Source organism: Henckelia pumila, chromosome 3 (assembly GCF_033568475.1).
Source record: "Henckelia pumila isolate YLH828 chromosome 3, ASM3356847v2, whole genome shotgun sequence".
NCBI classification, from domain to species: domain Eukaryota; kingdom Viridiplantae; phylum Streptophyta; class Magnoliopsida; order Lamiales; family Gesneriaceae; genus Henckelia; species Henckelia pumila.
In genome coordinates this window covers 183,792,036-183,820,000 of record NC_133122.1, presented here as the reverse complement: position 1 = coordinate 183,820,000, position 27,965 = coordinate 183,792,036, and the positions used below count along the sequence as shown (strand labels likewise).

The window sequence follows — 27,965 nt, the reverse complement described above, 5'->3', positions numbered from 1 at the left end:
CTTTGGTTTCTGCTCCAATTGAGACTCCTACGATTGGTTGCAAATGGGTTTTTAAGGTTAAAAATAATCAGGATGGTATAGTGGTTCACTATAAAACTCACCTTGTTGCCAAGGGATATTTTCAAACTCTTGGATTTGATTACACAGACCTTTAGCCCTGTGGTTAAACCGGTCACTATACATGTTATTCTCACCATTGCTTTATCAAAAGGATGGTCTATTCAACAGCTTGACGTCAACAACGCGTTTCTCAATGGAGATCTTCATGAAGTTATCTTTATGTGCCAGCCTCCTGGCTTTGAACATATAAATACAGACACATATTTGGTTTGTCCGCTTAATAAGGTGATCTATGGCCTTAAACAAGCACCTTGGATTTGTTGAATCCAAAGCTGATTCTTCTCTTTTTATCAAGTTGACTACGACGTCGGTTATCTATATTCTTGTCCATGTTGATGATATTCTTGTTACAGGCAGCAACTCACTTGAATTTGATGAGCTTATCACTAAATTGCATTGTCAATTCTCCTTGAAGCATATTGGCTCTCTGTCCTTCTTTCTCGGCATTGAAGTGTCAAAGTTTTCTGATCATGGGATGTTTCTTTCTCAAACTAAATATATTAAGGATCTTCTTGCCAAGACAAACATGAGTAATGCTAAACCTCTTCCTACTCCTATGGTTAGGAGTGCCAAGCGATCAACAACAGCTAGTGAAACTTTTCAAGATGTTACTCTGTATTGCAGCACAGTTGGTGCTCTTCGGTATTTGACGATAACAAGGCCAGACATTGTGTACAGTGTAAACAAAGTTTGTCAATTTATGCAATCTCCTTGGCATATGTCTCAATGTCAATCCAAGGATCAGTCTTTCCAAGTTTCGTGATGCTGATTGGGGAAATGACCCGGATGATAAACGGTCTACAAGTGGTTTTTGCTGGTGTCTAGGTGATTCTCCTGCTGTTTGGAGCTCCAAGAAACAACTGATAGTCTCTCGTTCAAGCACGGAGGATGAGTTTCGGAGCCTTGCTAATGCTACCTCTGAATTGGTTTGGATACAATCTCTTATTACCGAACTTCATGTTTCCTCAGTTGATGCTCCTACCATTTGGTGCGACAATATCAGCACTATATATATCTCTTAGTGCAAATCCTGTTTTACACTCCAAAACTAAACACTTGAGCTTGACTTGTATTTTGTTCGGGAAAAGGTCTTGGCCAAAACTTTACAGGTCCATCATGTTCCTTCACATGATCAAACTGCAGATATTCTAACGAAGCCACTTTCTGCCGACTCGTTTTCTCGCTTGCCATCCAAGCTCTGCATTGTGCCTCATCCTTCACTGAGCTTGAGGGGGAAAGTTAAGTAATATAAATATTCATATTCATGGTTCATTGACACCTACATCATCAGCAGCTCACACGTGGAAAATACATGGCACGTTTGTATATATATATATATATATTTCAGCAGCTCGCATGGAATATGATAGCTTCTGGAAGCTTGGAGAATGATCTGTTGTAATAATATAACAGAATAGATTACATTTCCTTTGAATGTATAAATCAACTACTTACAGAATTCGTCCAAGCTTCTCAGCCACGGTGACACTCTCCTCGGAAAGCACGCTGAGCTGCTCCAGTGAATACGGATGCTCTGGATCTCTTATATCCTTCACATGTATTCAATCACACACACGCATTGAAATTGAATCCAATACATGACCCAAATCGAAAATGGGAGAAGGATATCATAGATTTCGAGTCGTCGTCCATGCGGGCCGCGTGCCTCTCCTTAGCGTGAACCACCAGCGTTAATCGAGTTATTTATAGTTCAGTTTGTATCATCTTCCTCAGTGAAACAAACACTTACGTTGCACGTTAAAAAAGTGAAGAAATCACACAAATGGAACATCGAAATTGTAGCAACACACTAGGTACTTGTTTGCATTGTTCAAAGTTGATTAATCTGAAATACCATTTTCTTGAAATTGGATGAAACATTCTGAACGATCGAATAACATATTCTAAATCGATTTTATCCGCAGGGAAACAAAATTCCGCCCTTTATTTAGACCTCTTCCCATCCTTTTTCTTTATCACTTCATCAATGTACATTATGCCTTTGCCTTTGTATACTTCGGGAGGCTTGCAACTACGAACGGCAGCCGCAAATTGATGCACCCTCTCCTTGTCAATCCCAGTGCAGCAGACAACATTGTTTTTGAAGCAAAAAACACGAACAGCCGGAGGCACCGTCAATTCAACCTCATGGCTATAACCGAGTTTCAAGTACAACAGACGGCCTTCGGCTTCTGCTCTAGCCTTAAAACCAACACCAACAATCTTAAGAAAGCGAAAGAACTTGGCTTCCATTTTAGCAAATATTAATAACCTGGAAACAAGTACGGATGACGTCAAGAATGTGAAATATAAACGAAAATACTGAAGAAACAAGGGATTCCAGAGAAGATTGACAAAACACGAAACATTGAAACAACTCCTCGTGACAAAAACTAAACGCAATACAATCATCCATAGTAAACAAAGGAAATGAAAACAGAAGAACAAACAATAAATTTTCTGAAATCACTGGAACGTACATAAAACACTCTGGAGTTTGAGCAGTTCCATACGAAATTTCACTTAATTTCGGTAAGAACCAACTGTAACCTAAACTTCATCCAATCGATTTTGACGACATGATATGCGAACAAAGCAGTCAGGGAAAACTAATTATGGATGTAATAGAACTCAAGATGCCAACTGATATATTTAACATTTCATATCCACAAAAATAACCATCTTTTTTCTCATTCTGAACAAAAAGCGTATCGAACAAAGTAAAAGAGTACAAGCGTCCAACATGAAGGAGGAGGGTAAGTGACGGAAATCACAATATAAAACCAAAGAGAACAAGAAGCCGATTGTCAACTCGGTAAAAGAAGGAAAGGGGAACAACGGAAGAAAAAAGGGATTAGGTGAGAACATCTGCAGACTAATAATGTGTAGTCAAGAGATGATTACTCTGACCACTAATAAACTCTATATTTTGTTTTCCCTTAAAAGTTCTAATTTTTTAATGGTTTTTCTTGCAACAAGGAATGTTTATGTCATTAATTCTTGAGCATTCCATTCTTTTCTTTTCTTTTTTTGAAATAAAATCTTGAGCATTCTCAAAAATGCAAAGGCATGCAAATCATGGAGCCACCGAGTCTTCAACCATAATAAGGGCACAAGGTTTGCACGGCTGCACCTTTCTTTGCCTCACGCAACAGTGCATTCGGATGCCTAACTACGTTGGAAGATCTAAACAGCAAGTGCCAACAGAAAATGAACAAATCAATTATCGATTTATAACCTAACAGTACATGCAAGATGCAATCATATTCTATGAAACAAAATCGATGAACCATAGCATATGTGATTGTATGCAAAACTAAATTCTTAACTTGCAGACCACTTTTCCATGTCTCTATTCAGATCTTATATCCCGCAGCCTATCAATAGAAAATGATAGCTCTTACAGTGCAAAGATGAAATTCAACCAAGCAAAAATTTACTGTAGCAGGTGTGAGTTAAACTTAGTGGTTGCTCCGGAGCATTATACAAAAATAACCAATTAAGCATATTGATATAAAAATGCGAACAATGAATGCTTGAAATGTGACCAGGCAATTAAATTTCTTTAGCCTCTTTCACTGCCCCACAACTGCCCCTCCCCTCCCAATTCACAAATCTTCGAAACTAGTTTCGAAGATCGAAATAAGGTTTTCAAATTTTATACACCGCATAACAATATCCTTGCAATACTCGATGCTAATAGTCGAAATATCCAATTTTAATAAATTTGATATTTTCCGAATATTGCCAATAAATTCCATAATGAACATGTAAACTTTCCAATGCATCTTAACATCCAAATATTGAATTATTCAACTCTAAAAATAAAAATCACCATATTATACAAGCTACCACATTATACAAGCAGGAATTTTTCGAATTATACCTCGACAAATTTTGAACCTACGACATTAACTCAATAATATAATCAATATAAAGCTAACAATGAACTAAAACAAAAATAATTCGAAACGGGCAAATTATCTCACCGAGCAGCCTCCTGATCGAACAAAAGAGCTGGAAAATCGAGTTTAAACTTCACAAATCGAAGCTAAACTAGACTGGATGGTGACAGGCGGCGGAGGGCGGCAAACTCTCCGGAAATGAACAAGGGGAGGCGACTGGTTCGACGGAGGTCGATGATATTTCTCCAGTGATGTGGTACCAATAGATAGCCCTCGACCAGAGCTTTCCGAAAGTATATATCCTTTCGATTTTCCGGTGACGTGTCGGCGTGGCGGCGTAGATCGGCGGTCAAAGGTGCGAAATGGTGTTGGGGTTTTGGAAAGTGGAGTCGGCCGATGGTAAGGAGGAGAGACTGAGCGAGGGCCGAGAGGAGATTAACGATTACCAATATATATTTTTTATTAAGAAAATAAATCATTTATTCTTTTTAGAATAAATCATTTATTAATTTCATAGTAAAGTGCAAAAATGTGACTTCGGATTTATTTCCACTTTTTTATTATTTTTTTACCAACGATTTATTTCCACTTATTTAACCATGATAAAGTGCAAAAATCGATCGAGTAGTTAATTTCGTACTCGAACTCGAGCTCGTCTATATTTCGAGCTACTCGAGCTCGAGCTCGAGCTCGAAAATTATATATAATTATATATAAATATATATAAATAAAAAATTATATGAATAAATAAATAAATAAAATATTATATACATTATATTTATATATATATTTATATTATATTTTATATTTATATGTGTTTTCGAGTATCTCGCGAGCTACTCGAGCACATATATTTCGAGCTCGAGCTCAAGCTCGATGGTATGTTTTCGAGCTCGAGCTTGAGCTCGGTCAAATCGAGCTCGAGTCGAGTTTTGACCGAGCTACTCACGAGTAGCTCGGCTCGTTTGCACCCATAATCTATACTATAAGGTTGTGTTTACTTGCTGTGATAAATATAGGATTATATTAAGTTTACTTGTTTGTTTAGGGTCCGTATTAACTCATAAAGTTCATCCATAGTTACTTAATTAATATTTTAAACTTTGATTATTTATCACAAATAAATGGTATGATAAATAATCATTATGTTTTTAATTGAAAAAATTACACTAATATCCTTCATTTAATTTTCAAAAAAATAATATGTGAAAATCTCATTTTAAAAAATTATATAACATGGATATAAATTTCAAATACTTTAAGATATATTAATACATTTCATTTAATTTAAATATAAGAAATGTCCATTTAAAAATTATAAAACATGAAAAAAAAATTCTAATAATTTAATATATGATTAATACATTTCATTAAAATTTATCCTTATTCATGGGGAAAAAATTTAACTCAATTTTTTAATTTTTTTAAAAAATAAATAATATTTATACTCAATAATTTTTGTCAATTAAAATAATTTATATTTTTCAATAAAAATTACAATCCCAATTTTACAAATAAAAACTAAAAATAATATTATATATTATACACAAAGGACAAAATTGTAACTCGTCATTTAATCATAGTATCAATCACAAAATGGATCCATTAAAGTAAACATGTGATTGCTTATGCATCCAATGGCGGACCCAGAATTTTTAGTTTACCCGGGCTAAAATTCTGAACTCTCGCAACCTTTAATATTTTGAATTGAACTACCCGGGCTACCACCAAATTAAACCAAAATTATTCAAAATTTTTATATACAAAATTTAAAAAAAATTCGGGCCGACCCGGGCTAAAGCCCGAGTGGAGCTGGCCTTGGGTCCGCCCGTATATGCATCATTATTCAACATCCTATAAAATTAGTTTAATAGTCTTAGTATTATTTATCTATATATAATTAATCTCACTAAGTAAACACAACCTAATTGTAACACCCGGTATTTTTAATTACATAAATCTGCCTGCATAATTAGGATAATTAATTATTTAAATTTTATGATTTATGGGTTAAATAATTATGTGAATTATTTATGCATGATTTAATTCATTTTTAAGCATTTAACCCATAATTAGTAATTTTTATGATTTTTAGTATTTTTATTATTTGATCGCGTAGACGGGACCGTGGACGGACGAGATGACGACTTTCCACCCAAATTATTTTATGAGCCTTTTTAGAGCCTTAAAATATTATTTTGAGTTTTATTATCTCAAAATTTTAAGTATTTAATTTTATTTAATTTTAGGGGTCATTTTTATCCAAAATTAGTCAAAATACTGACTTTTTAGTATTTTTAAAATTCCCCTAAATTAATATTTCGAGATTTATTTTATGTTATCTTATTTTTTTTAGTTTAATTAGGGGTTTAAGTTGTATATTAATTATTTAAAACCTTTTTATATTTAATTATTTAACCTATATTTTAATTAACACCAAAAAATAAAACCTATTCTACCTAAAACCCTATTCTAGCCGATCACTCCAAGCTCCCAGCCGTCACCCCACTGTTCATCATCTTCTCCAATCGGTCTTCAGCCCTAAAACTCCATAGGAGGTCGGTTTTCGAAGGTTCCAAGCAAGCCAAGGCATCCCGTCGTCGTCCCGTCGTCCCGAAGCCCGTCGTACACGCTTTTAGCTCTATAAATCGGTATTAAGGCATGTTTCTATTCACTTTTTAATCCTATATCAGTGTATGTATGTGTGTGGGTGTGTAGTACCGAGACTCATCTTTTTGACAGCACGTTTCTTTCAAAATTTGTTCTCTCAAGCACTCGGTTTTGGTTTGTGATTGCATGCTCACGTTTTTCATGTCCATGGCTAGGTGGGCTGCTGGTCCATGGTTAGAAAGGTTCTTTGGGGTCCCTAGGGTCGAGTGGCAGGGTCAGACACGGGTTGGAACGGGCTAGGACCGGTCTGGTTCGAGATGAACCATGACTGCCCGTTTTCTGCTGCGCAGGCTAGGGTTCGTGGAAGAGGTTTCGGTGTAGGCTAAGGGGACAGCATGGGGTTCGGGCCAGGGTATGGTTCGAACCGGCAGGACCCTGGGGAGGTCCTGCCGGCGGGGCTCCGGCCACGGTGGCCGGAGCTGGGCTGCAGCAGGCCGTGAAGGCCTGCTGCTCGTGCGGCCGAGACAAGGAGGGAAAGGTAAGGTAGGGTTTCGGGTTCTAGGGTTTGACTTGGATCCGGGTCGGGTCAGGTGGTCCGGGTCGGGTCTAAAATAAGATGGGTTAAGTTAAGTGGGTCCGGGTTATTTTAATTGGGCTCGGGTATTTTTATTTTTAAGTCTTTAAGTTAATTAGGAATTAAATGGACTAATTAAATTCCCAAAAATTTAATTAGTACCATTTAATTTATTTGGGTTCCATTAAATTATTTTGGGTTATTTTAGTTATTTCTGGGCTTTTAATAATTTTTATTTAAGTTTTTAAGTTGGCCAGAAATTTTTATGGGCTTGGGAGCCCATGAAAGTTATTGGGCCTATTATTGGGCTTTTGGGCCCATTGGGCCAGGGACAGTGTTATTGGGCCTAATTTAGTCTTAATGGGCTTTGGTTGATTTATGGGTCAAGTCTTAAGTTAATGGGCTTGCATGTCTAGGGCCAGCAGCTGTATCAAACCATGAGAAATTTGCGTGTGTCCCGAGTTTATATTTAATTATTTTTATGCATGAAAAGTTATTTGAATATTTATATGATATTAAAAAATAAATTAAATATAAATGAAGGACACACAATTTATTTAAGTACATGCATTCATGAAATCAATTTTTATGCTATGATTGAATTTCTATGGTTGAGCAAATAAAATATTTCAGGTGGAAATTGAAGTAGTGTGGCCATTTATGTATGGGCAGTTTCTGCCATTTATGTATGGGCAGTTTTCTGCCATTTATGTATGGGTGGTTCGCCACCAGCCTCGTACGATGGTTTCTTAGACTGATCAGTCGCACTATGGGTCACACTTACGGATAGGACCATTCGATGTTAAGAAAATAAATGCTCAACAACTCTAGTATGTATGATATTATGTATGTTATGTATGTTTATTTATGTAAGTTATGTTATGTAATTTTTAAGCATGCTCATTCATGTATATGTATGTATTAGTATTAAATTGATTTAAATTATTTTTAAACCCTTGTTAGTATGCATGTTGGGCATCTAGGCTCACTACACTGTTATGGTGCAGGTGAGTACGTAGAGGAGCAGGTTACTCCTACCGGTGGTGAGGATGTATGAGCAGCGCTGCAGTAGCCCCGTGACCGTGACAGCTTCTGAGTCACCGTGCATGTTGTCATGATACATTTTAATATTTTTAGTGGTTGAGGTTTATTGGAATATTTTATTAAATATTTTTAGTGCATGCACACATTTTAATTATTTTATTTATGCAGTATATTTTTAATTATTGTTTTGACTCAGATGGTTATTTAAAAGAATGCATTTTTCTTAAGTATTTAATTATTTATTTATTTAGTCGTGTATTTATTTTAATTATTTTATTCTGTGCATATATGTATGGGCATATATGTACATATATTTATTTAGTAGTATAAAAAAAAAAAAAAAATTTCCGCATATTTATTTATTAGAGAGTTAGGGTCGTTTCAGTTGGTATCAGAGCACGGTCCTTGGAGGGGTCACTACTGCTATGCTAGCTCAGAAATCCACGCTACCGGTCTGTAAGTTTTAATGTTTATAGTATGATTTAATTTCAAGAATTTAAAGTTAGCCTTAATTTTAAACACTTAGTTATGCATGGCGATTTACGTAAATAAATATGTGGTGGTGCAGAATGCCTCCCAGACAAGTGAACCGACGTGGGAGACCTCCACATCCACCTCCACCTCCACCGCCACCTCAGCAGCACCCCATGACAACACTGGAGCAGGCCAGTGCCACGATGATGGCGGGTATTACTGCTCTGTTGGAGCAGCAGGCTGCCCGTCCCAGACTGTCCCATGAGGAGGACGTCGCAGAGAGGTTCCAGAAGAAGGGGCCTAAGGAGTTTTTGGGGACCACCGATCCTTTGGTGGCTGAGGGATGGATTCGCTCTCTTGAGTCCATCTTCGACTATATGGGGATCACAGACATCGACAGGGTGAGCTGTGCGATGTACATGATGCGAGGCGATGCAGCCCTTTGGTGGGAGGGTGCAGTTAGAGGGGTCCATCTACCTACACTGACGTGGGCTGAGTTCAGGCGTATCTTCTACGCCAAGTATTTCACTGAGGATGTGCGCAGTCGCATGATCCGGGAGTTCATGAGTCTCCGTCAGGGGGACAGATCTGTTGTGGAGTACGTGAGCTAGTTTGAGAGGGGCTGTCACTTTGTGCCCATGATTGCTGATAGTCCGCAGGAGAAGCTGCGACAGTTTGTGGAGGGCCTGAAGGCTGAGATCAGGCATGACGTGCGTATGGCAGACGTCTTTACATATGAGTCTGCAGTCAGCAGGGCCTTGCGTTCCGAGGAGGGACGGAGAGAGATACATAGAGAGCAGCAGGGTAAGAGGCAGTTTATGCAGACAGGGTATCAGCGACCATCTTCGCAGCCACCTGCGAAGAAGCAGTCTACAGGGCCATCTAAGGGCCCGAATCAGCAGAGGCCTCAGGGGAAGCCACAGCAGCAGACTAGGGGCGGGGCCCCTACTCCAGGGAGATATCCAGTATGTCCGAAGTGCCAGAAGATGCATTTCGGGCAGTGTCTATTGGGAGCAGGAGTCTGCTATCGCTGCAAGGAGCCAGGGCATCAGATTGCCAACTGCCCGCAGAGGCAGAACGTCAGTGGGCGAGTGTATGTGATGCAGGCAGAGGAGGCAGACCCAGATACCTCCTTGATCACCGGTATACCTAACCCCTAGAACTTTTTCAATTCTTTGCTTTTGTTTAATTGCGATTATATCTGAATGTCTGTTACATGAGTTTAATTATCAGCATGCTAGAATAAGAATTTTGTTTCTTTGTGATTAGAATTAAGGATTTTAGTGTTTTAACCTTGGGAGCATAGTGGTGTGAATTGTTGGGAATCTTCTGCGTGCAGGGAGAATTCTAGTTGGAGGCAACTCCACGTTTGCGTTGCTAGATTCAGGAGCCACGCATTCGTTTATCTCCCGGGATTTTATCAGACGGATAGGCATTTCACCAGAGGTTGTAGACAGTGGTTACGATGTTACCATGCCATCCGGACAGATTATCACTACCACTAGTGTCATCAGGGACCTGGAATTGGAGTTGCAGGGACACTCCATTCGAGCAGATCTAGTGGTTCTTCCATTGACTGGGTTTGACTTGATTCTGGGTATGGACTGGCTATCAGTTAATGGAGCTTCGATTGATTTCCGACGTAGGACAGTGTCAGTGAAGCCAGCAGGAGGTGAGATGTTTACTTTCTTTGCATCTCAGTCTAGCAGTATTCCTCAGATGATATCACTTGTTCGTGCGAGGAAACTGTTGCGCCATGGATGTCAGGGTTTTCTTGCTAGTGTGGTCACTACCTCAGATGTTTCTAGCAGATCTTTATCAGATATAGAGGTGGTACGTGACTATCCAGATGTTTTTCCTGACGATGTTGCAGGAGTTCCACCAGTGAGAGAGGTGGAGTTCAGTATTGAGTTGTTGCCGGATACTGTGCCTATCTCTAAGGCACCGTATCGACTTGCTCCTACAGAGATGAGAGAGTTGAAGGAGCAGATTCAGGAGCTGTTGGAGAAGGGTTTTGTTCGTCCTAGCTTTTCTCCATGGGGAGCTCCAGTGTTGTTCGTGAAGAAGAAGGACGGCAGCATGAGATTGTGCATCGACTACCGGGAACTCAACAGAGTCACAGTGAAGAATAAGTATCCACTACCGAGGATAGAGGATTTATTCGATCAGTTGTAGGGAGCTTCGGTATTCTCCAAGATCGATCTGCGATCTGGTTACCATCAGCTGAGAGTCAGGGATTCAGACGTGTCTAAGACTGCCTTTAGGACACGATATGGGCATTACGAGTTCTTAGTGATGCCCTTTGGGTTGACCAATGCTCCAGCAGTTTTTATGGATCTCATGCATCGTGTCTTCCAGCCGTATCTAGATCAGTTTGTCATTGTATTCATTGATGACATATTGATCTACTCGAGGAGCATTGAGGAGCATACACAGCATTTGCATACAGCCTTGCAGACTTTGAGAGAGCATCGACTGTTTGCAAAGTTCAGTAAGTGTGAGTTTTGGTTGGAGCAAGTGGCGTTTCTAGGCCACATTATTTCTAAGGATGGGATTGCAGTGGATCAGTCCAAGGTGCAGGCAATGAAGGATTGGGGGATTCCAAAGAATGCTTCGGAGATTCGTAGCTTCTTGGGTTTGGCAGGATACTATAGGAAGTTCATCAAGGGTTTTTCCTCTATTGCAGTACCCTTGACTTCCTTAACCAAGAAGAACGCGAAGTATAGTTGGAGTCCAGATTGTCAGAGGAGCTTTGATCAGCTGAAGGAAGCACTTACTTCAGCACCTGTGTTAGCTATGACAGTGCCACATGAGGAGTTAGTGGTGTACACCGACGCGTCCAAGCTTGGTTTGGGCGCAGTACTTATGCAGAGTGGCAGAGTTATCGCATATGCGTCGCGACAGTTGAAGATTCATGAGCAGAACTATCCGACGCATGATTTGGAGCTTGCAGCAGTGGTATTTGCGTTGAAAATCTGGAGGCACTATCTTTACGGCGAGAAATGCAAGATTTTCACCGACCACAAGAGCCTCAAGTACTTCTTCACCCAGAAGGAGTTGAACATGAGGCAGCGCAGATGGCTTGAGCTTGTTAAGGACTATGACTGTGACATTAGCTACCATCCGGGTAAGGCTAATGTAGTGGCAGATGCTTTGAGTCGGAAGTCGTCAGTGGTATCATGTTTGACTGTACAGTTACCACTACAGACCGAGATTCAGAGATTTGGTTTGGAGTGCTATCCGAGTGGCCATGCACCGAGCTTGTCAGTGTTGATGGTGCAGCCAGTTCTGCGAGATCGGATTAGAGAGGGACAGTCCACTGATGAGGAGCTACAGCGATGGAGACAGAGAGATGAGGCCAGAGGTAATCTCTTGTATACAGTGGAGGATGGCATCGTTCAGTACCGTGGGAGGATGTGGGTACCGAACGTTGATCAGTTGAGAGCCGAGATTCTAGCAGAGGCTCATGCATCTCCGTACTCCATTCACCCCGGAAGTACGAAGATGTACCGAGACTTGCAGTTATTGTATTGGTGGCCTGGGATGAAGAGTGACATCGGGAGAGTGGTGTCAGAGTGCTTGACTTGTCAGCAAGTCAAAGCAGAGCATCAGCGTCCAGCAGGACTTCTTAGACCTCTCCCTATTCCGGAATGGAAGTGGGAGAATATTACGATGGACTTTGTGGTTGGCTTACCGAGGAGTACCAGAGGGTGTACAGCAATTTGGGTGATTGTGGATAGACTCACCAAGTCAGCTCATTTCTTGCCGGTAAGAACTACTTACACTTTGACACAGTATGCAGAGCTTTACATCAGAGAGATTGTTAGACTGCATGGCATACCAGTGTCTATCGTGTCAGACAGAGATCCGAGGTTCACCTCAGCGTTTTGGAAGAGTCTGCACACAGCTTTGGGTACTAGACTTTTGTTCAGTACAACATTTCATCCCCAGACAGATGGTCAGTCCGAGAGAGTGATCCAGGTTCTCGAGGATCTTTTGAGAGCTTGTGTCATCGATTTTCGAGGATCTTGGGAGACTAGACTGCCATTAGTGGAGTTTACCTATAACAACAGCTTTCAGTCGTCTATAGGTATGGCTCCTTATGCAGCACTTTATGGGAGGAGATGCAGATCTCCTGTGCATTGAGATGAGGTTGGTGAGAGGATTTTGTTGGGTCCAGAGATTGTGCAGCAGACAGCTGACATCGTGACGCAGATCCGAGCGAGGATGAGGACTGCGCAGAGTCGGCAGAAGAGTTATGCAGATGACAGACGACGCGATTTGGAGTTTGCTGTAGGTGATCACGTATTCTTGAAGGTGTCACCTATGAAGGGAGTAGCGCGTTTTAGACGGAGAGGCAAGCTTAATCCGAGATATATAGGGCCATTCGAGATCTTGGAGCGAGTTGGCACGTTGGCCTATCGTTTAGCTCTACCTCCAGGGCTAGCGGCAGTGCACAACGTTTTCCATGTATCCATGCTTCGGAGATATGTCTCCAACCCGTCGCATGTGTTGGATTTCGAGCCCTTACAGTTGCCACCAGATCTTGTTTACGAGGAGAGACCAATGCGGATTTTGGCTAGAGAGGAGCGGAGGCTTAGGACGCGGGTCATACCGATGGTCAGAGTCCAGTGGCTGAATCACTCGGAGGAGGAAGCTACTTGGGAGACCGAGGAGGATATGAGGACTCGCTACCCGGAGTTGTTCGGGTAAGTACTTTAATTTCGAGGACGAAATTCAATTTAAGAGGGGGAGAATTGTAACACCCGGTATTTTTAATTACATAAATCCGCCTGCATAATTAGGATAATTAATTATTTAAATTTTATGATTTATGGGTTAAATAATTATGTGAATTATTTATGCATGATTTAATTCATTTTTAAGCATTTAACCCATAATTAGTAATTTTTATGATTTTTAGTATTTTTATTATTTGATCGCGTAGACGGGACCGTGGACGGACGAGATGACGACTTTCCACCCAAATTATTTTATGAGCCTTTTTAGAGCCTTAAAATATTATTTTGAGTTTTATTATCTCAAAATTTTAAGTATTTAATTTTATTTAATTTTAGGGGTCATTTTTATCCAAAATTAGTCAAAATACTGACTTTTTAGTATTTTTAAAATTCCCCTAAATTAATATTTCGAGATTTATTTTATGTTATCTTATTTTTTTTAGTTTAATTAGGGGTTTAAGTTGTATATTAATTATTTAAAACCTTTTTATATTTAATTATTTAACCTATATTTTAATTAACACCAAAAAATAAAACCTATTCTACCTAAAACCCTATTCTAGCCGATCACTCCAAGCTCCCAGCCGTCACCCCACTGTTCATCATCTTCTCCAATCGGTCTTCAGCCCTAAAACTCCATAGGAGGTCGGTTTTCGAAGGTTCCAAGCAAGCCAAGGCATCCCGTCGTCGTCCCATCGTCCCGAAGCCCGTCGTACACGCTTTTAGCTCTATAAATCGGTATTAAGGCATGTTTCTATTCACTTTTTAATCCTATATCAGTGTATGTATGTGTGTGGGTGTGTAGTACCGAGACTCATCTTTTTGACAGCACGTTTCTTTCAAAATTTGTTCTCTCAAGCACTCGGTTTTGGTTTGTGATTGCATGCTCACGTTTTTCATGTCCATGGCTAGGTGGGCTGCTGGTCCATGGTTAGAAAGGTTCTTTGGGGTCCCTAGGGTCGAGTGGCAGGGTCAGACACGGGTTGGAACGGGCTAGGACCGGTCTGGTTCGAGATGAACCATGACTGCCCGTTTTCTGCTGCGCAGGCTAGGGTTCGTGGAAGAGGTTTCGGTGTAGGCTAAGGGGATAGCATGGGGTTCGGGCCAGGGTATGGTTCGAACCGGCAGGACCCTGGGGAGGTCCTGCCGGCGGGGCTCCGGCCACGGTGGCCGGAGCTGGGCTGCAGCAGGCCGTGAAGGCCTGCTGCTCGTGCGGCCGAGACAAGGAGGGAAAGGTAAGGTAGGGTTTCGGGTTCTAGGGTTTGACTTGGATCCGGGTCGGGTCTAAAATAAGATGGGTTAAGTTAAGTGGGTCCGGGTCCGGATTATTTTAATTGGGCTCGGGTATTTTTATTTTTAAGTCTTTAAGTTAATTAGGAATTAAATGGACTAATTAAATTTCCAAAAATTTAATTAGTACCATTTAATTTATTTGGGTTCCATTAAATTATTTTGGGTTATTTTAGTTATTTCTGGGCTTTTAATAATTTTTATTTAAGTTTTTAAGTTGGCCAGAAATTTTTATGGGCTTGGGAGCCCATGAAAGTTATTGGGCCTATTATTGGGCTTTTGGGCCCATTGGGTCAGGGACAGTGTTATTGGGCCTAATTTAGTCTTAATGGGCTTTGGTTGATTTATGGGCCAAGTCTTAAGTTAATGGGCTTGCATGTCTAGGGCCAGCAGCTGTATCAAACCATGAGAAATTTGCGTGTGTCCCGAGTTTATATTTAATTATTTTTATGCATGAAAAGTTATTTGAATATTTATATGATATTAAAAAATAAATTAAATATAAATGAAGGACACACAATTTATTTAAGTACATGCATTCATGAAATCAATTTTTATGCTATGATTGAATTTCTATGGTTGAGCAAATAAAATATTTCAGGTGGAAATTGAAGTAGTGTGGCCATTTATGTATGGGCAGTTTCTGCCATTTATGTATGGGCAGTTTTCTGCCATTTATGTATGGGTGGTTCGCCACCAGCCTCGTACGATGGTTTCTTAGACTGATCAGTCGCACTATGGGTCACACTTACGGATAGGACCATTCGATGTTAAGAAAATAAATGCTCAACAACTCTAGTATGTATGATATTATGTATGTTATGTATGTTTATTTATGTAAGTTATGTTATGTAATTTTTAAGCATGCTCATTCATGTATATGTATGTATTAGTATTAAATTGATTTAAATTATTTTTAAACCCTTGTTAGTATGCATGTTGGGCCTCTAGGCTCACTACACTGTTATGGTGCAGGTGAGTACGTAGAGGAGCAGGTTACTCCTACCGGTGGTGAGGATGTATGAGCAGCGCTGCAGTAGCCCCGTGACCGTGACAGCTTCTGAGTCACCGTGCATGTTGTCATGATACATTTTAATATTTTTAGTGGTTGAGGTTTATTGGAATATTTTATTAAATATTTTTAGTGCATGCACACATTTTAATTATTTTATTTATGCAGTATATTTTTAATTATTGTTTTGACTCAGATGGTTATTTAAAAGAATGCATTTTTCTTAAGTATTTAATTATTTATTTATTTAGTCGTGTATTTATTTTAATTATTTTATTCTGTGCATATATGTATGGGCATATATGTACATATATTTATTTAGTAGTATAAAAAAAAAAAAAAATTTTCCGCATATTTATTTATTAGAGAGTTAGGGTCGTTTCACTAATAGTTCAATCCCTTAAACTAACCGATTTTGGTGTGTCAAACTACACCAAGAATTCTTCTCATTTTACCCCTAAATTTAGCACATATCGATTTTATGTTAGATTTTAAATGACTAAATTATCCTCGCTTTTCTCTAACAGCCTTATCTCCTTTTATGTTTATCTCTTTTTTCAAATTTCATCATTTATCAATTTCTATTAAATTATTTACAAAATGTTTTTACAACTTCTCTCTAATTTATATATCAAATTATTAAGCACGTGAAAATCATGTGCCACGATCATTAATATATATTATATTGCACATGCTTTAACACATATCGATTTTATGCTAGATTTTAAATGACTAAATTATCCTCGCTTTTCTCTAACAGCTTTATCTCCTTTTATGTTTATCTCTTTTTTCAAATTTCATCATTTATCAATTTTTATTAAATTATTTACAAAATGTTTTTACAACTTCTCTCTAATTTATATATCAAATTATCAAGCATGTGAAAATCATGTGTCACGATCATTAATATATATTATATTGCACACGATTTGCGTGTGCTGCGTTTGAACAACAACTTTAAAAACATTTTCATAAAAGTGTTTTTCAAAAAAAATTTATAAAATATTTTAAAATTTGTTTTAAAAATAAATATTTGTTTGGACAACTGTTTTATAAAAAAAATGTTTTTATAGTTAAAAATATGTTTGGTCAACTATTTTATAAAAATATTTTTAAAGTTAAAAATAATTGAGAATGTGTTTGGACTATTATTTTATAAAAAAAAATTTAATATTAATTTTATTTTTCTCATTTTTTTCTTGTTTGCTATTGAGATATTTTTTTATTTCTTTTTATTTTTTCTATATATTTGTAATTGATTTTACTTTTTTTTTAATTTTTTTTTCTCCTACGACTGTGAATTGTCGAGACCAAGGCACCATGTCAAGAGACCAAGACTTTTGACAAAAAGTCTTGAACATGCCAGTCTTTGCACTCCGTATTATCAGTTTATCTGGCTGCCTCAACTCAATTACAAGAAAATTATAACTTTCCACCTACAAAAATGGATGCATAATTCGCAAGAAAGTTTATATTCTTGCTTAAGAAATCATTTTAAAAAACACTATAGCATCAAGAAATAAAATAGTATTCCGAATTGATCAACACAAAGCACAATAATATAAGAAAAAAAGAAGAAAGTGGCAAGCATCAACATTGAAATTTGAACTTAAGTCTAGGACTGACATACCATATCGAAATACCGGAATTTTGGCATATCGTATCGAATTTTTTTTGATATACAGACATTTTTTCGATATACCGAATTTTTTTCGATATCTATATGGTATCAATATGGATTTTTTTCGTACTAAAGTTTTGGAATTTTACTATCGATATCGGTATAAATTTTTTTCATACCAATATTTATGGTAAAGTATACCGAAAAACCACCCCTACTTAAGTAAAAAAGTTTGACAATTACTGTGCCCCAAGACAAAAAACGTGACCATGCATAGACAACACAATTATAGTTGTTGGATTACAAGAAGTCCATTTAACAAGCAACGAGTAATTTCTGAAACCAGTACACATTACACGTCAATCTTGTTTCAACTGCTAAGACATTTCTTTTTGTATGGTTTTTTCCATTTTTCACAATGTGAACAAATAAAGTGCTTATCACTTGCTCTAGTCACATTCAATGACAAAGCTAACATTCCCATATTCACTCAAAAAAAAAAAAGAAGCTAACATTCCCATGATCCAGTAACTCTTTTAGAGTTAAAATGCAGCAAACTTGACACGCAAGTGGCTCAATGGAAAAAAAAAATCATAGAAGAATTAAATAACTTCCAGCAAACCATAATTGTGGATCATAATGCATGATATGTAGCTTTTCATACTTAGTTTTCCTTTCGCCTTTCTCGGGTTTAATTTTCTCCGGTGACTTAGGATGTGAATAGCAAGGCAACGATGTTAGGCAATAGACATGCAAAGGTAGAAGCACACGTGGTAAATTCAGCAATCAGAATTCAAAAATACGAGACCCATAACAATGATTATAAAGGAACAGCGAGTTGCTTTTAATCTGGAAAATATCCAGTAAAAATCCAACAAAATATTTGGGAAGATCTATTGTGATAGTGTATAGTCATAGGCCATAACCAATGCGCTATAGAGCTTCCTGAATGAGCTTCTCTGTCAGCGATTTCGAAAGTCCCATTACACAATCGGCAGTTCCTATCTGTAAAACATCACAAGAGTTATCGTGAAAATGGTATATTTCATGTTTCAAGAGACTATAAATAAGGTAACCATTTGTTAAGGTATGCTCAAATGACGTGACTTCGAGCCAGAGAGGCTAACCACGGTGTCTATCAAAGGCAAAGTGAGTGGGTGTTCGAGCATTAAACCCCCGGCAACGTTCAATATCATTCCTTCTTCAATCTGAGAAAACACCATATTACTAATGAGCAAATGTAATATAAACCAAGTACTCAATGCTCAGTTATTTCCAGCAACTTACCAGACTATTAATGACTTCATCTGGTATGTCAAGAAAATAAACCTGCATAGAAAAGTGGGAGCAAAATAAATAGGTTTCGTGCGAATACTGTACCAAGTCTATGCTACGCCACACACAACTAGTAATCTCTTTATAGAAACCAACCAAAACATATTGAATAATTTATATCAACAGTATATGAGATAACTATGCATGCAAATATTGTACCAAGTCTATGTTACGCCAGGTAGAACTGGTAATGTCCCTACCTCCGCGCTCTCCCATCCTCCTTTTCTACAACCAGTAACCAGGTTGGTGACAACAACTGATCCAACCACTCTAGTGGAACCGCCAGAATAGTCTGCAAAACAAGTCGTGAACAAGAATCGGATGCCTTGTGTAACTTGTAAGGGCTGGCTGTTGAGAAATTAGTAAACTGACCTCTAATAAACTGTCTTGCTTCATCATTACTCGACGGCTTTTCTCTGACAACCCCTTCATGCACCACAACCTTGACACCAATTAGATGCAATTAAACTTACCTTCAAAAATTAATCCCTCACCTAGAGAAAACCAGCAGATTGGATCAACCACTATAAAATTAATGGATACATCTTATCGATATCTTGTAAGAAATTGAAGGAGGCAACAACGTAGAACCTAGACGCAAAGAATATACAAAAATCTAGGCTAAACTTATGTACATTGTCCACAGTTATAGAAGTAACAAATCCATGAATCCATCTCCTAATGATAGGGAACCATATAGCGACACAAAAATTGTCAGGGAAGTGAGTTCATGCAGCATTGCTCTGGTCCATAAGTGATATGAAATCCTAAACTTCTTGACCTTGTCCCTTTAAAGAAATTTAAATTCAAGACAAACTTAGCCGTTCATGATGAAAGAAAATTGCAGCAAATCAAGAAATGCAACTATTTAGCCGTTACATGACGGTAGAAACAAACCTTCGGAGAAACACTAAAGGTAAATGATCAAGAAAAACTTTTGGCGAAAGGGATATGAAAGCATACTGTATCTGCCGTGATTAGCAGTGTGTGAGACGACATGGCCGCAAATTGGTCTCTATTCTGAAGCTTCGACATTATCGCATCAGCCTTCAGGGTAAAAATAACCGAATTATCATCCAAGCGCAAGATTTAAATAACAAGAAGCTGCCTAGAGGCATTGCGTCAATTAGCATGACCTCTCAACTTCAAAGAGATGTTAACTATTTTGATTCTCCATCCCCACAACTATATACAAAGATTACAAGAAGCATAAAATGTTAACTTTTTTCCTGGAGAAGTTTGAGATCCCCCATGAAAAAAGCCTTACATAGCTTGAAAATTGTGCGAGGTGCTGCTAGGTATATTTACCAACCCCACATTAGAATACCCTTTGTGGCTTACAATGTCTAAAAGATGGATTGATTAAACTCGAAAATTAATCAGAAACTGCTTCCGGCTAAATCGACATAGAGTTTAAATATCATACCTTGGCCTCAGCAAGGGCCATCACAAGATCTTCTGCCTTTTCCTTCCTGATACTTTTCTCATCGATATCTGCAGACTAAAATCGCTATATATATAATTCAACTTATTCATACGATGTCTTCATTATAAGTGGAACTTGGAACGCAGATACTGTTAAATAATATTGTATACCCTCAGCATGAGTGCACTAAGGTAGTGTTTGGGAAAGCTTCCTAGAAGTTCTCCCAAACACTACCTAAAACTCATCTCCAGAAGTTACCATCTTACTCATCCACATTCAATTGTCGAACAAAAATAACATCTTTGCAACTTGCAATTACAAATACTGGAATAACTAAAAGGAGAAAATTTGTGAAAAAATAATCCAGGAAGCCATTCAAACACTACTTCACACCGTAAACAAGGTTTTTTCTCTTGTCAATTTCAAGTTGCAATTCAGCAGTACAGAGTTAGCTCTCCAAAATATGTAATAATTAGATCGACCAAAATAAGAATATGCTCCATACCTCCATAACTCACGAAACACAAACTAACACACTCATGTTACGAATACCCAAAAATGAATTACAAAAAAGTAAACATACCATGATTTGAAAATGGTAGCCCATGTCAGCAAGGATTTGTCGACGAGCGAGTGAAGATGAACCTAAAATTATCTTCAACAGCAAACAGAACAGCAGCAGCCATGATTATGTACTACATCGCAAAAGTAATAGTGTTTCTTGAAAATGTATATATATATATATACAGCATAAAACACCTCAAACGTCTGGTTCTTCGGGGCCATACTGTTTGCTGGGTGGAGTTGGTTAAACTCCAAAATAAGATAAGCTTAGATTTGAATTGAACAGAGAAAAGCCGCAAAGAATTCAAAAAACCAAAATATAAAGGTCCCACCGAGATTTGAACTCGGGTTACTGGATTCAGAGTCCAATGTCCTCACCACTAGACCATGGGACCACTTCACGTACGGGATTAAAGAATATATATTATATATCTTCATATTAATGATGGAAAATTATAGGAAACAACTAAATTAATTCTATACTGTTAAATAAACCCGAGCAAATATAATAATTGATTTAAGTCTAACATCTAAGTTCTAACCGAATGTATGTTTATATTCCTCTACTTCAATTAAACTAAGAAAAATGTTTGTTAACAAAAAAAAAAAGAGAGAAAATAATAACTGTGAAGAAAGAGAAAATTTTATGTTCTCGTTACTCTAGAAGAAAAATCATTATATGAGTTTTTTTTTTTTTTTTTTACAAAAATTACATAAAACAAGCATTTTGTAGGTTTGTTGTTAATACAATATAATAATGCATGAACCCCTTAAAATAACCATATTGATCAAATTAATGAATGGACAAAAATGTTTTTGCTACTTATAACTACCTTCTTTCAATTATATTTTTTAATTTAAAAATATAAAAATATATTCATTATTTTTAGATGTAATATAAAAATTTAAGAACGTGAATTTTTGCGTGTGTGGATTACTAATATAAATAATAGATCAAACTTATATAAAGAAAAAATATTTTTCCTCTGGTCTAATATAGTTCTCTTTTTTCCCATTTAAAATAACCAAAATTAATGGAACCACCAAATTATAACTATTTTATGAACCACGGGCTCATTTATGCGACGATAAACTCTCGTGAGATCGTGTCACAGGTTAATTTCGTGAGACGATATCAACCTGACCCAAATAATGAAAAAAGATTGATTTTCATGCCTAAAATATTAAATTTCATGGAAAATATAAGTCTGATTGATCCATCCACAGACATATACCCATGATACAATCTCACAAAAAACATACTCTTATGCGAATAACTATTAACTACCAAGTTCTAATAAAACCGTTTGTTGGTGACAACTCTAAAAATTAATGAAAACAAATTTATTCTTCATGCCAGTTTTAAACCATTGAACTAAAAAGTATAAGAGATGAAAAATACCATTTTCTGATATAAAAAGTTTATTTACTCATGGTTTAGATTAAATAACATATTTGTTTTAGAAAATTGATATGTGAGATCATATCATAAAAAAAAATTTTAAATGTGAAAAAGTAATATAGTCTTGCGATTTCTATAGCAATTATTATATATTATTTTGACACGGATAACTTGTAACTCACATGATAGTAAGGTTATCAGTCAAAATCACGTGTTGAGAGACAATTGTGACAATTTCTCTAAAAAGGTTTGCTTAAGCACAAAATAATTTGTTACAAGAGGGTGAAACCCTATCACTGATGCGCCGATATTAGCAATGTCCCAACCAATCCCACTCGACTCAGATGAAGAACAAGAAACTCATTTGGATCGACAATCTCACCAAATCTTCCATCTCAATTCCATCAATTCCACCATTCTCATCAGACAACTCCCCTCACAAGGCCTCTCTTTCCAACTCTGGCCCGCCGCCGCCACCCTCGTCACCCTCCTAGACCGCGGCCGTGCGGGCGACTCCACCGCCTCTGCTCTTTCCTCCTTGCTCGACGCCAACGCCCACCAACACCGCCGCCTCCGTATTCTTGAGCTGGGCTCCGGCACCGGAGTGGTAGGAATCGCAGCGGCAGCTCTGCTCCGAGCTAGTGTAACTGTCACGGATCTCTCTCACGTACTCCCTAATATGAGATATAATATTGATGCAAACGCCGGAATCTTGGGGTTACGCGGCGGTGATGTGAACTCGGCGCCGCTATCATGGGGGGACGTTGGAGAGATGGAGACCATTGGCAGAGAGTACGATATAATTCTGGCTTCTGATGTGGTGTACCATGATCATCTCTACGAGCCTTTGATTCAGACCCTAAAGTTTTTTCTTCTGGGAAGTGAGAAAGAAATGGTTTTCTTGATGGCACATTTGAAGAGGTGGAAGAAGGAGTCGGCTTTCTTCAAGAAGGCTAACAAGTTCTTTGACGTTAAGGTTTTGTATACTGATAACCCCTGTAATGGGGCCAGAGTTGGTGTGAAAGTTTATACATTTGTAAGGAAGGCTAGTGTAAAATTGGATTCTCAGTGATTCAAATTATGCTGCTGCTGCTGTAGATTTGGCCAAACAATTTCGCAATTTTCAACTCTCTTAACATTTTATTATGTTGGCCTTAATTCATGTGAATTCTAGGCAAAAAAGGGTGAGTGTCAAACATGAATAACCAACATAAGAAACATTGATTTCAGGGGAAAGAATAATAAACCAACACAAAAGAGTAATCAGCAACAAAAAGAAAAGCGTGATGGTGTTGGAGCAGTCGGGCCCGATGGAGATGGCGCTGGTGTGTGGTGATGGGGATTGCAAATCTGGGAATGGTACTGGAGTTGAAGCATCTGAATTAAGGTGCTGGCAAGTTCGGTGACGGTGATGGCACGGGGATGGAGAGTCTGATGATGAATACAGCACCGGTGATGGCCACGGGGAGGGAGAGTCTGATGATGAATACGGCAAGCTGTTGGGGTTGGAATGTCTAGTGATGGAAGTTGTTTGATTATTCGTAGCCTGACACTCTCCATTAAGATAGATATCCAGAAGAGTTTGATTCATCTTTAATAGCCAGTGAATCATAGCTAAAAGGCGAAAAAGCAGCAACAGCCATATAGCACATGAAGTGGTTTGACGAACTAGCGAATCCATTAGTTGTTTGATTTTAGAAACTCAACTTCTTCATCTGCCTCTTGAAAGAAATAAAAACAGAATCATGTACTTTTTCGGCTTAAGTTTTTTGCGACACATAGCCTGCCCCTTTCTTCTTTGACGATCTAAGATTCATATCTGAATTCCAAATTACCCATTGTCCATAAATGAAAACTTAATCAAACTAGCAACAGAGAGGCTGAGCATGCACGTCAAAGAACTCAAATACTCGTCCATTGAGTAATGGAATAAACAATGCTCAGTGTTGGACTGATAACGCTGATTTGTTTCACGTGCACAGTACATTTTGACCAAAGTTTGAATCAATGGGCCAAGATCAAACTTGGAAAAGGGGCACGGAGCTATTAAGAAGCAATGGCCCAGCAAGTGGAGGGACCAATGATTCGTGATCCAAAGTGGCCCAATAAAAGGGTCTTATATACAGAATAGGTTACAAGTACAAATAGGACAAGCAGCAAACTTTGCGACTTCATTCTAATTTCTAACCACTTACGTACATTCAAGCTCTGAAGCTAATGTGGTTGGTTTTGAATTTTTAAGATTGCATCCATTACATATATTAATGTATATATCATGGAAATTAAATGATTTCCATAGCAATTTTTTTCCTCCAATTTGGTAATCGTAATTTTCCAGACAAAATCCAACTAATTGTACAAGGTTGCAATTGCAAGCCATCTCCAACGTACGGTCCAACAAATGACAACAAAAGCGTACTTTTTTAATATATATAGTATAATCGTTAAGAGAACATCAGAATACATAGAAAATATAACTGTCGCTTGCTAAGCAAAACCATTGGTCTCAAACCTGTCATATACATTAAGGGAGGGTAAAATCGATATATCAATAAGAAGAAAAGTACAAAATATTATATCTCCTGATCAGACAAACAGAAAAAAGGTACGAATAACATACAACAAAAGTGAAAGTTGTAACAAAAGAAAACGAAAGCAATGTAGCAAACATAGAATTAACTCATTTTTCACTCCACCCATGGGGACCAAAAAAGAAACAGCTTAAACATTAGATTTCTTGACCAACGGTCGCCATCAAACGGCGGGATTCATATAAATATAATTGGTTTAATTTTAAGAACTCCAATTCATGACGTAAAGTTGTGAACAAGACTCGGCCTGTCTGCCACGTTGAACCGTTCTGCGAACCGGAACTCGTTTGTGTAGGAATTAGATGGGTAATAGAGCGTTCTCTGAGGTGGCACCGGAGATTCATTCATCATCACGGTCTGAGGGTCGTTGGCGAAGGAGGCGGCTGCCGTGGCTCTTCTCTCTTCTTTCTTGAAACGTATCCCGCATGCATTGCACAGTGACTGCAGCAAGAATTAATAATGCATGTATTCAATTAAATTACTAGCTAAGCAACAGTGCTACAAATTAGCTTTAAATATATATAAATTGATATGATAATAATTATAAGTTATATGCTAGCTAGGTGCATTGTTAATTATGAGTACGTACCTTAGGGCCTCTGGGACCGTTCCTCCAGAGAGGAGTAGAAGTGGTGTCGCAATTAGCACATCGGCGGGCCAAGAGAGGATCCCTGCCCGCTGAGTGTCCATTAAATATATTACTTCCCCCACGGTGGCTCTTGACGGCGGACGGCGGCGGAGACATTGGAAAATTATTGTTCCATCCAAAGCCTGCAGACGGCGGCTTGATCTTCTGATCATTAATAATACTGAGACGAGTGGAAGGCGTGCCCAAAGAAAGAGTACAATCAACAGAAGAATTAGGCGGAGAATTAGCCGCAAAAGAGTACATTTCCCCTTGATCATCGAATTCAAGATATGCTTCGCTGTTCTTGGAGAAAAGCATTGAAAATGAACTCCCTCGAGTAGTTGTATGGTACATGCCACACGTACAACCCCCCACCATACAGCAACTGTGCATCATGTTTTCTACTCAAAATATATCGATCCCAACTATATATTTTGGATTTAATTAAAACACAATTAGCTGGGTTTTCTTGGAATAAGCAGGAAGAAGAATAAGTAAAATGGGAATTAATGAGTGAATCTTATAATGAGGAAATTAAGGAGAAGGTGGTACGGGCAAATAGTGAATCGAAAGTGATGTATGATATGGATAATAATACAATGTTTGAGCAACAACAACAACAACATAGAACAGAGAGCTGGTTCGAGTGTACGACAGATGAGGGATATATATTTGTCTGTTAGCTTTATTAAAGCTAATGAAATGGTGAAATGTCAGTCGAAATCTGTAGCAATATTCCACGTTCAGATTGATTGCCCAATATCTGATCTTGCTGCTATATTGCATAAGCAGAACAAAACTATCAGTAAAGTTACGTCAAACTGGATACACAGCAAAATTACACGGATTACAGCTTGCAGTGTGTAATCTAATGAAACAAAGGAATATTTCTTACAGAATTTGTGTGTGTATATATAGATGATAGTCTCGGATATACATATATTCACACACACACACACACACAAATATATATATATATATATATATAGAGTTTCGATCACATGGCACGTTTGCTCACGTAGTTGTCCATGGTGGTTGTCAATGTGATCAAAACTATATATATATATATATATATATATATAGTTTCTTTCAGCTGCCCACCTATCATGCCCACTATCATGCCCACAATGATGTGACACTATTTTATTGGATGTGATAAAAAAATGATAAATTATAGCTAGGTCCAATAAAATATTGTCACATAATTGGTGGACGTGATAGTGGACATGATAAGCGGACAACTGAAAAAAATCTATATATATATATATATATATATATCTCAATAAAGTCGAGTGACTGGCCAGTCAAAAGAACCCACGTGACTCGGGAGAAAACAATCTTCCATTGATGTGTATTCTAGCTTCGATCACGAGGTGATTTAATTTATATTGGTCTCAAGTATAATGTATCAAACTTGGTAAAATAACTTGTTTTCATTATATTTTGACATCGTGATCCATGGGATATATTTGATATTTGAAAGACTAAAGGTTGATGGGGTAAGATTTTATTCCAAGTAAAATTCAAGGATGCAATCATATATATGTACGTACATTAGGCCTATGCATGCCGACCACTTGTAGGAATTGTCCATACTTGGATATAATTAAATCTGTCATTTTGAAAAAAAAACAGAGAAATATACATAAGCATAAAGTTTGAAAATTTGACTGTAAAATATATCTCTCATTTTCATACATTATATATATATATATATATATATATATATATATATATATTCAAATTAAATAATTCAAAGAAAAGCGTAAAAAATGTGGGACAAAAAGTTGCGTTTCTCCATTTCCTCGCAAGGTGTGTAAATTATGTAAAGAATAGAATAGAAGATCTTTGAATGTATTAATAAATTCATACTTACATAGGGGACAATACCAAAAAGTGACTCTGTAATCATCAGGGCAGCACTATTCGTTTGTGGGTTTAATCAAATCTTTGACCCATAGCTAGGGGTGCAAGTATGGTTTGATTTTCATGGAAGCAATTAAGTATATAATTCTATCAAATTTATATGAATTTCGCAAAAAAAATATATAATTATTTTATGAATCTTCTTTCATCAAATAAAATAAAATTATTAAATCAGTAATTAGTGGAAAACACGTACATTCTGAAGAATTAATAAAAGTACGCGTAGTTGGAATCAGTGTTTAAAAAAACATTATATAAAAAAAAGGGTGATGCTACATCTACACGGAGGGTTACACGTTGCACTTGAAATTACATAAATATTATTAATGTATTTTGGAAAAAAAAATTTCAAATCAAGTGGAGGGATAATTTTGTAATTTCATGTGTAGTGTGTAACCCAATGTGTAACTAAATGTGTACATGTAGCCTTTTTCAAAAAAATATATTGAATATAAATACAACGTATTAATAGATTACGCCTATTTTTCATTAAATTTCGAAATTTTGAAGTTTGATTTCTATGTTTCGATGTGTTTTGCGATTGTTAGAGAATACAATGCGAATTTTGAATGAGAGTTTTTGAAATAATGGTAATTAATTTTAAAAAAATCCTAGAACAAAAATTATACAAGATACGTGGGAGCATATATAGAAATTATATCTAAAAATAAAAAATAATAATAATATAATGATCTTTCTGG

At 37.5% G+C, this 27,965-nt stretch overlaps 4 protein-coding genes and 1 non-coding gene across 6 annotated transcripts; 1 reads left to right on the top strand and 4 right to left on the bottom strand.

Annotated features, from left to right (window-relative positions):
* Positions 1-1,904: 1,904 nt before the first annotated feature.
* LOC140892732 (large ribosomal subunit protein uL6m) lies at positions 1,905-4,437 on the bottom strand. Its single transcript, XM_073301704.1, has 2 exons — positions 4,110-4,437; positions 1,905-2,392 (listed from the first exon to the last, which is right to left on the bottom strand). Exon 2 carries the CDS (start codon positions 2,371-2,373, stop codon positions 2,065-2,067), a length of 309 nt encoding a protein of 102 aa, XP_073157805.1. The 5' UTR covers positions 2,374-2,392; positions 4,110-4,437; the 3' UTR covers positions 1,905-2,064.
* Positions 4,438-18,178: 13,741 nt separating this feature from the next.
* LOC140887312 (uncharacterized) lies at positions 18,179-21,001 on the bottom strand. 2 transcript variants are annotated; one of them, XM_073294477.1, is made up of 9 exons: positions 20,913-21,001; positions 20,737-20,808; positions 20,154-20,228; positions 19,691-19,774; positions 19,100-19,169; positions 18,928-19,019; positions 18,680-18,721; positions 18,520-18,600; positions 18,179-18,397 (listed from the first exon to the last, which is right to left on the bottom strand). In XM_073294477.1, the coding sequence occupies exons 1-9, from the start codon at positions 20,937-20,939 to the stop codon at positions 18,326-18,328; spliced, it is 615 nt and encodes a 204-aa protein (XP_073150578.1). In that variant the 5' UTR covers positions 20,940-21,001; the 3' UTR covers positions 18,179-18,325. The 2 variants fall into 2 exon arrangements, with proteins under 2 accessions (XP_073150578.1, XP_073150579.1); XM_073294478.1 differs by lacking the exon at positions 18,179-18,397 and having other exon boundaries at positions 18,887-19,019.
* A 39-nt stretch (positions 21,002-21,040) lies between these two features.
* Positions 21,041-21,112, bottom strand: TRNAQ-CUG (transfer RNA glutamine (anticodon CUG)). Its single transcript has one exon. It is a non-coding gene; the product is annotated as a tRNA-Gln (tRNA).
* Positions 21,113-22,416: 1,304 nt separating this feature from the next.
* On the top strand, positions 22,417-23,896 carry LOC140887309 (uncharacterized). The gene has a single exon (XM_073294475.1). It carries the CDS (start codon positions 22,436-22,438, stop codon positions 23,189-23,191), a length of 756 nt encoding a protein of 251 aa, XP_073150576.1. The 5' UTR covers positions 22,417-22,435; the 3' UTR covers positions 23,192-23,896.
* A 1,001-nt stretch (positions 23,897-24,897) lies between these two features.
* On the bottom strand, positions 24,898-25,734 carry LOC140887310 (GATA transcription factor 19-like). Its single transcript, XM_073294476.1, has 2 exons — positions 25,300-25,734; positions 24,898-25,151 (listed from the first exon to the last, which is right to left on the bottom strand). The coding sequence occupies exons 1-2, from the start codon at positions 25,732-25,734 to the stop codon at positions 24,927-24,929; spliced, it is 660 nt and encodes a 219-aa protein (XP_073150577.1). The 3' UTR covers positions 24,898-24,926.
* Positions 25,735-27,965: the final 2,231 nt, after the last annotated feature.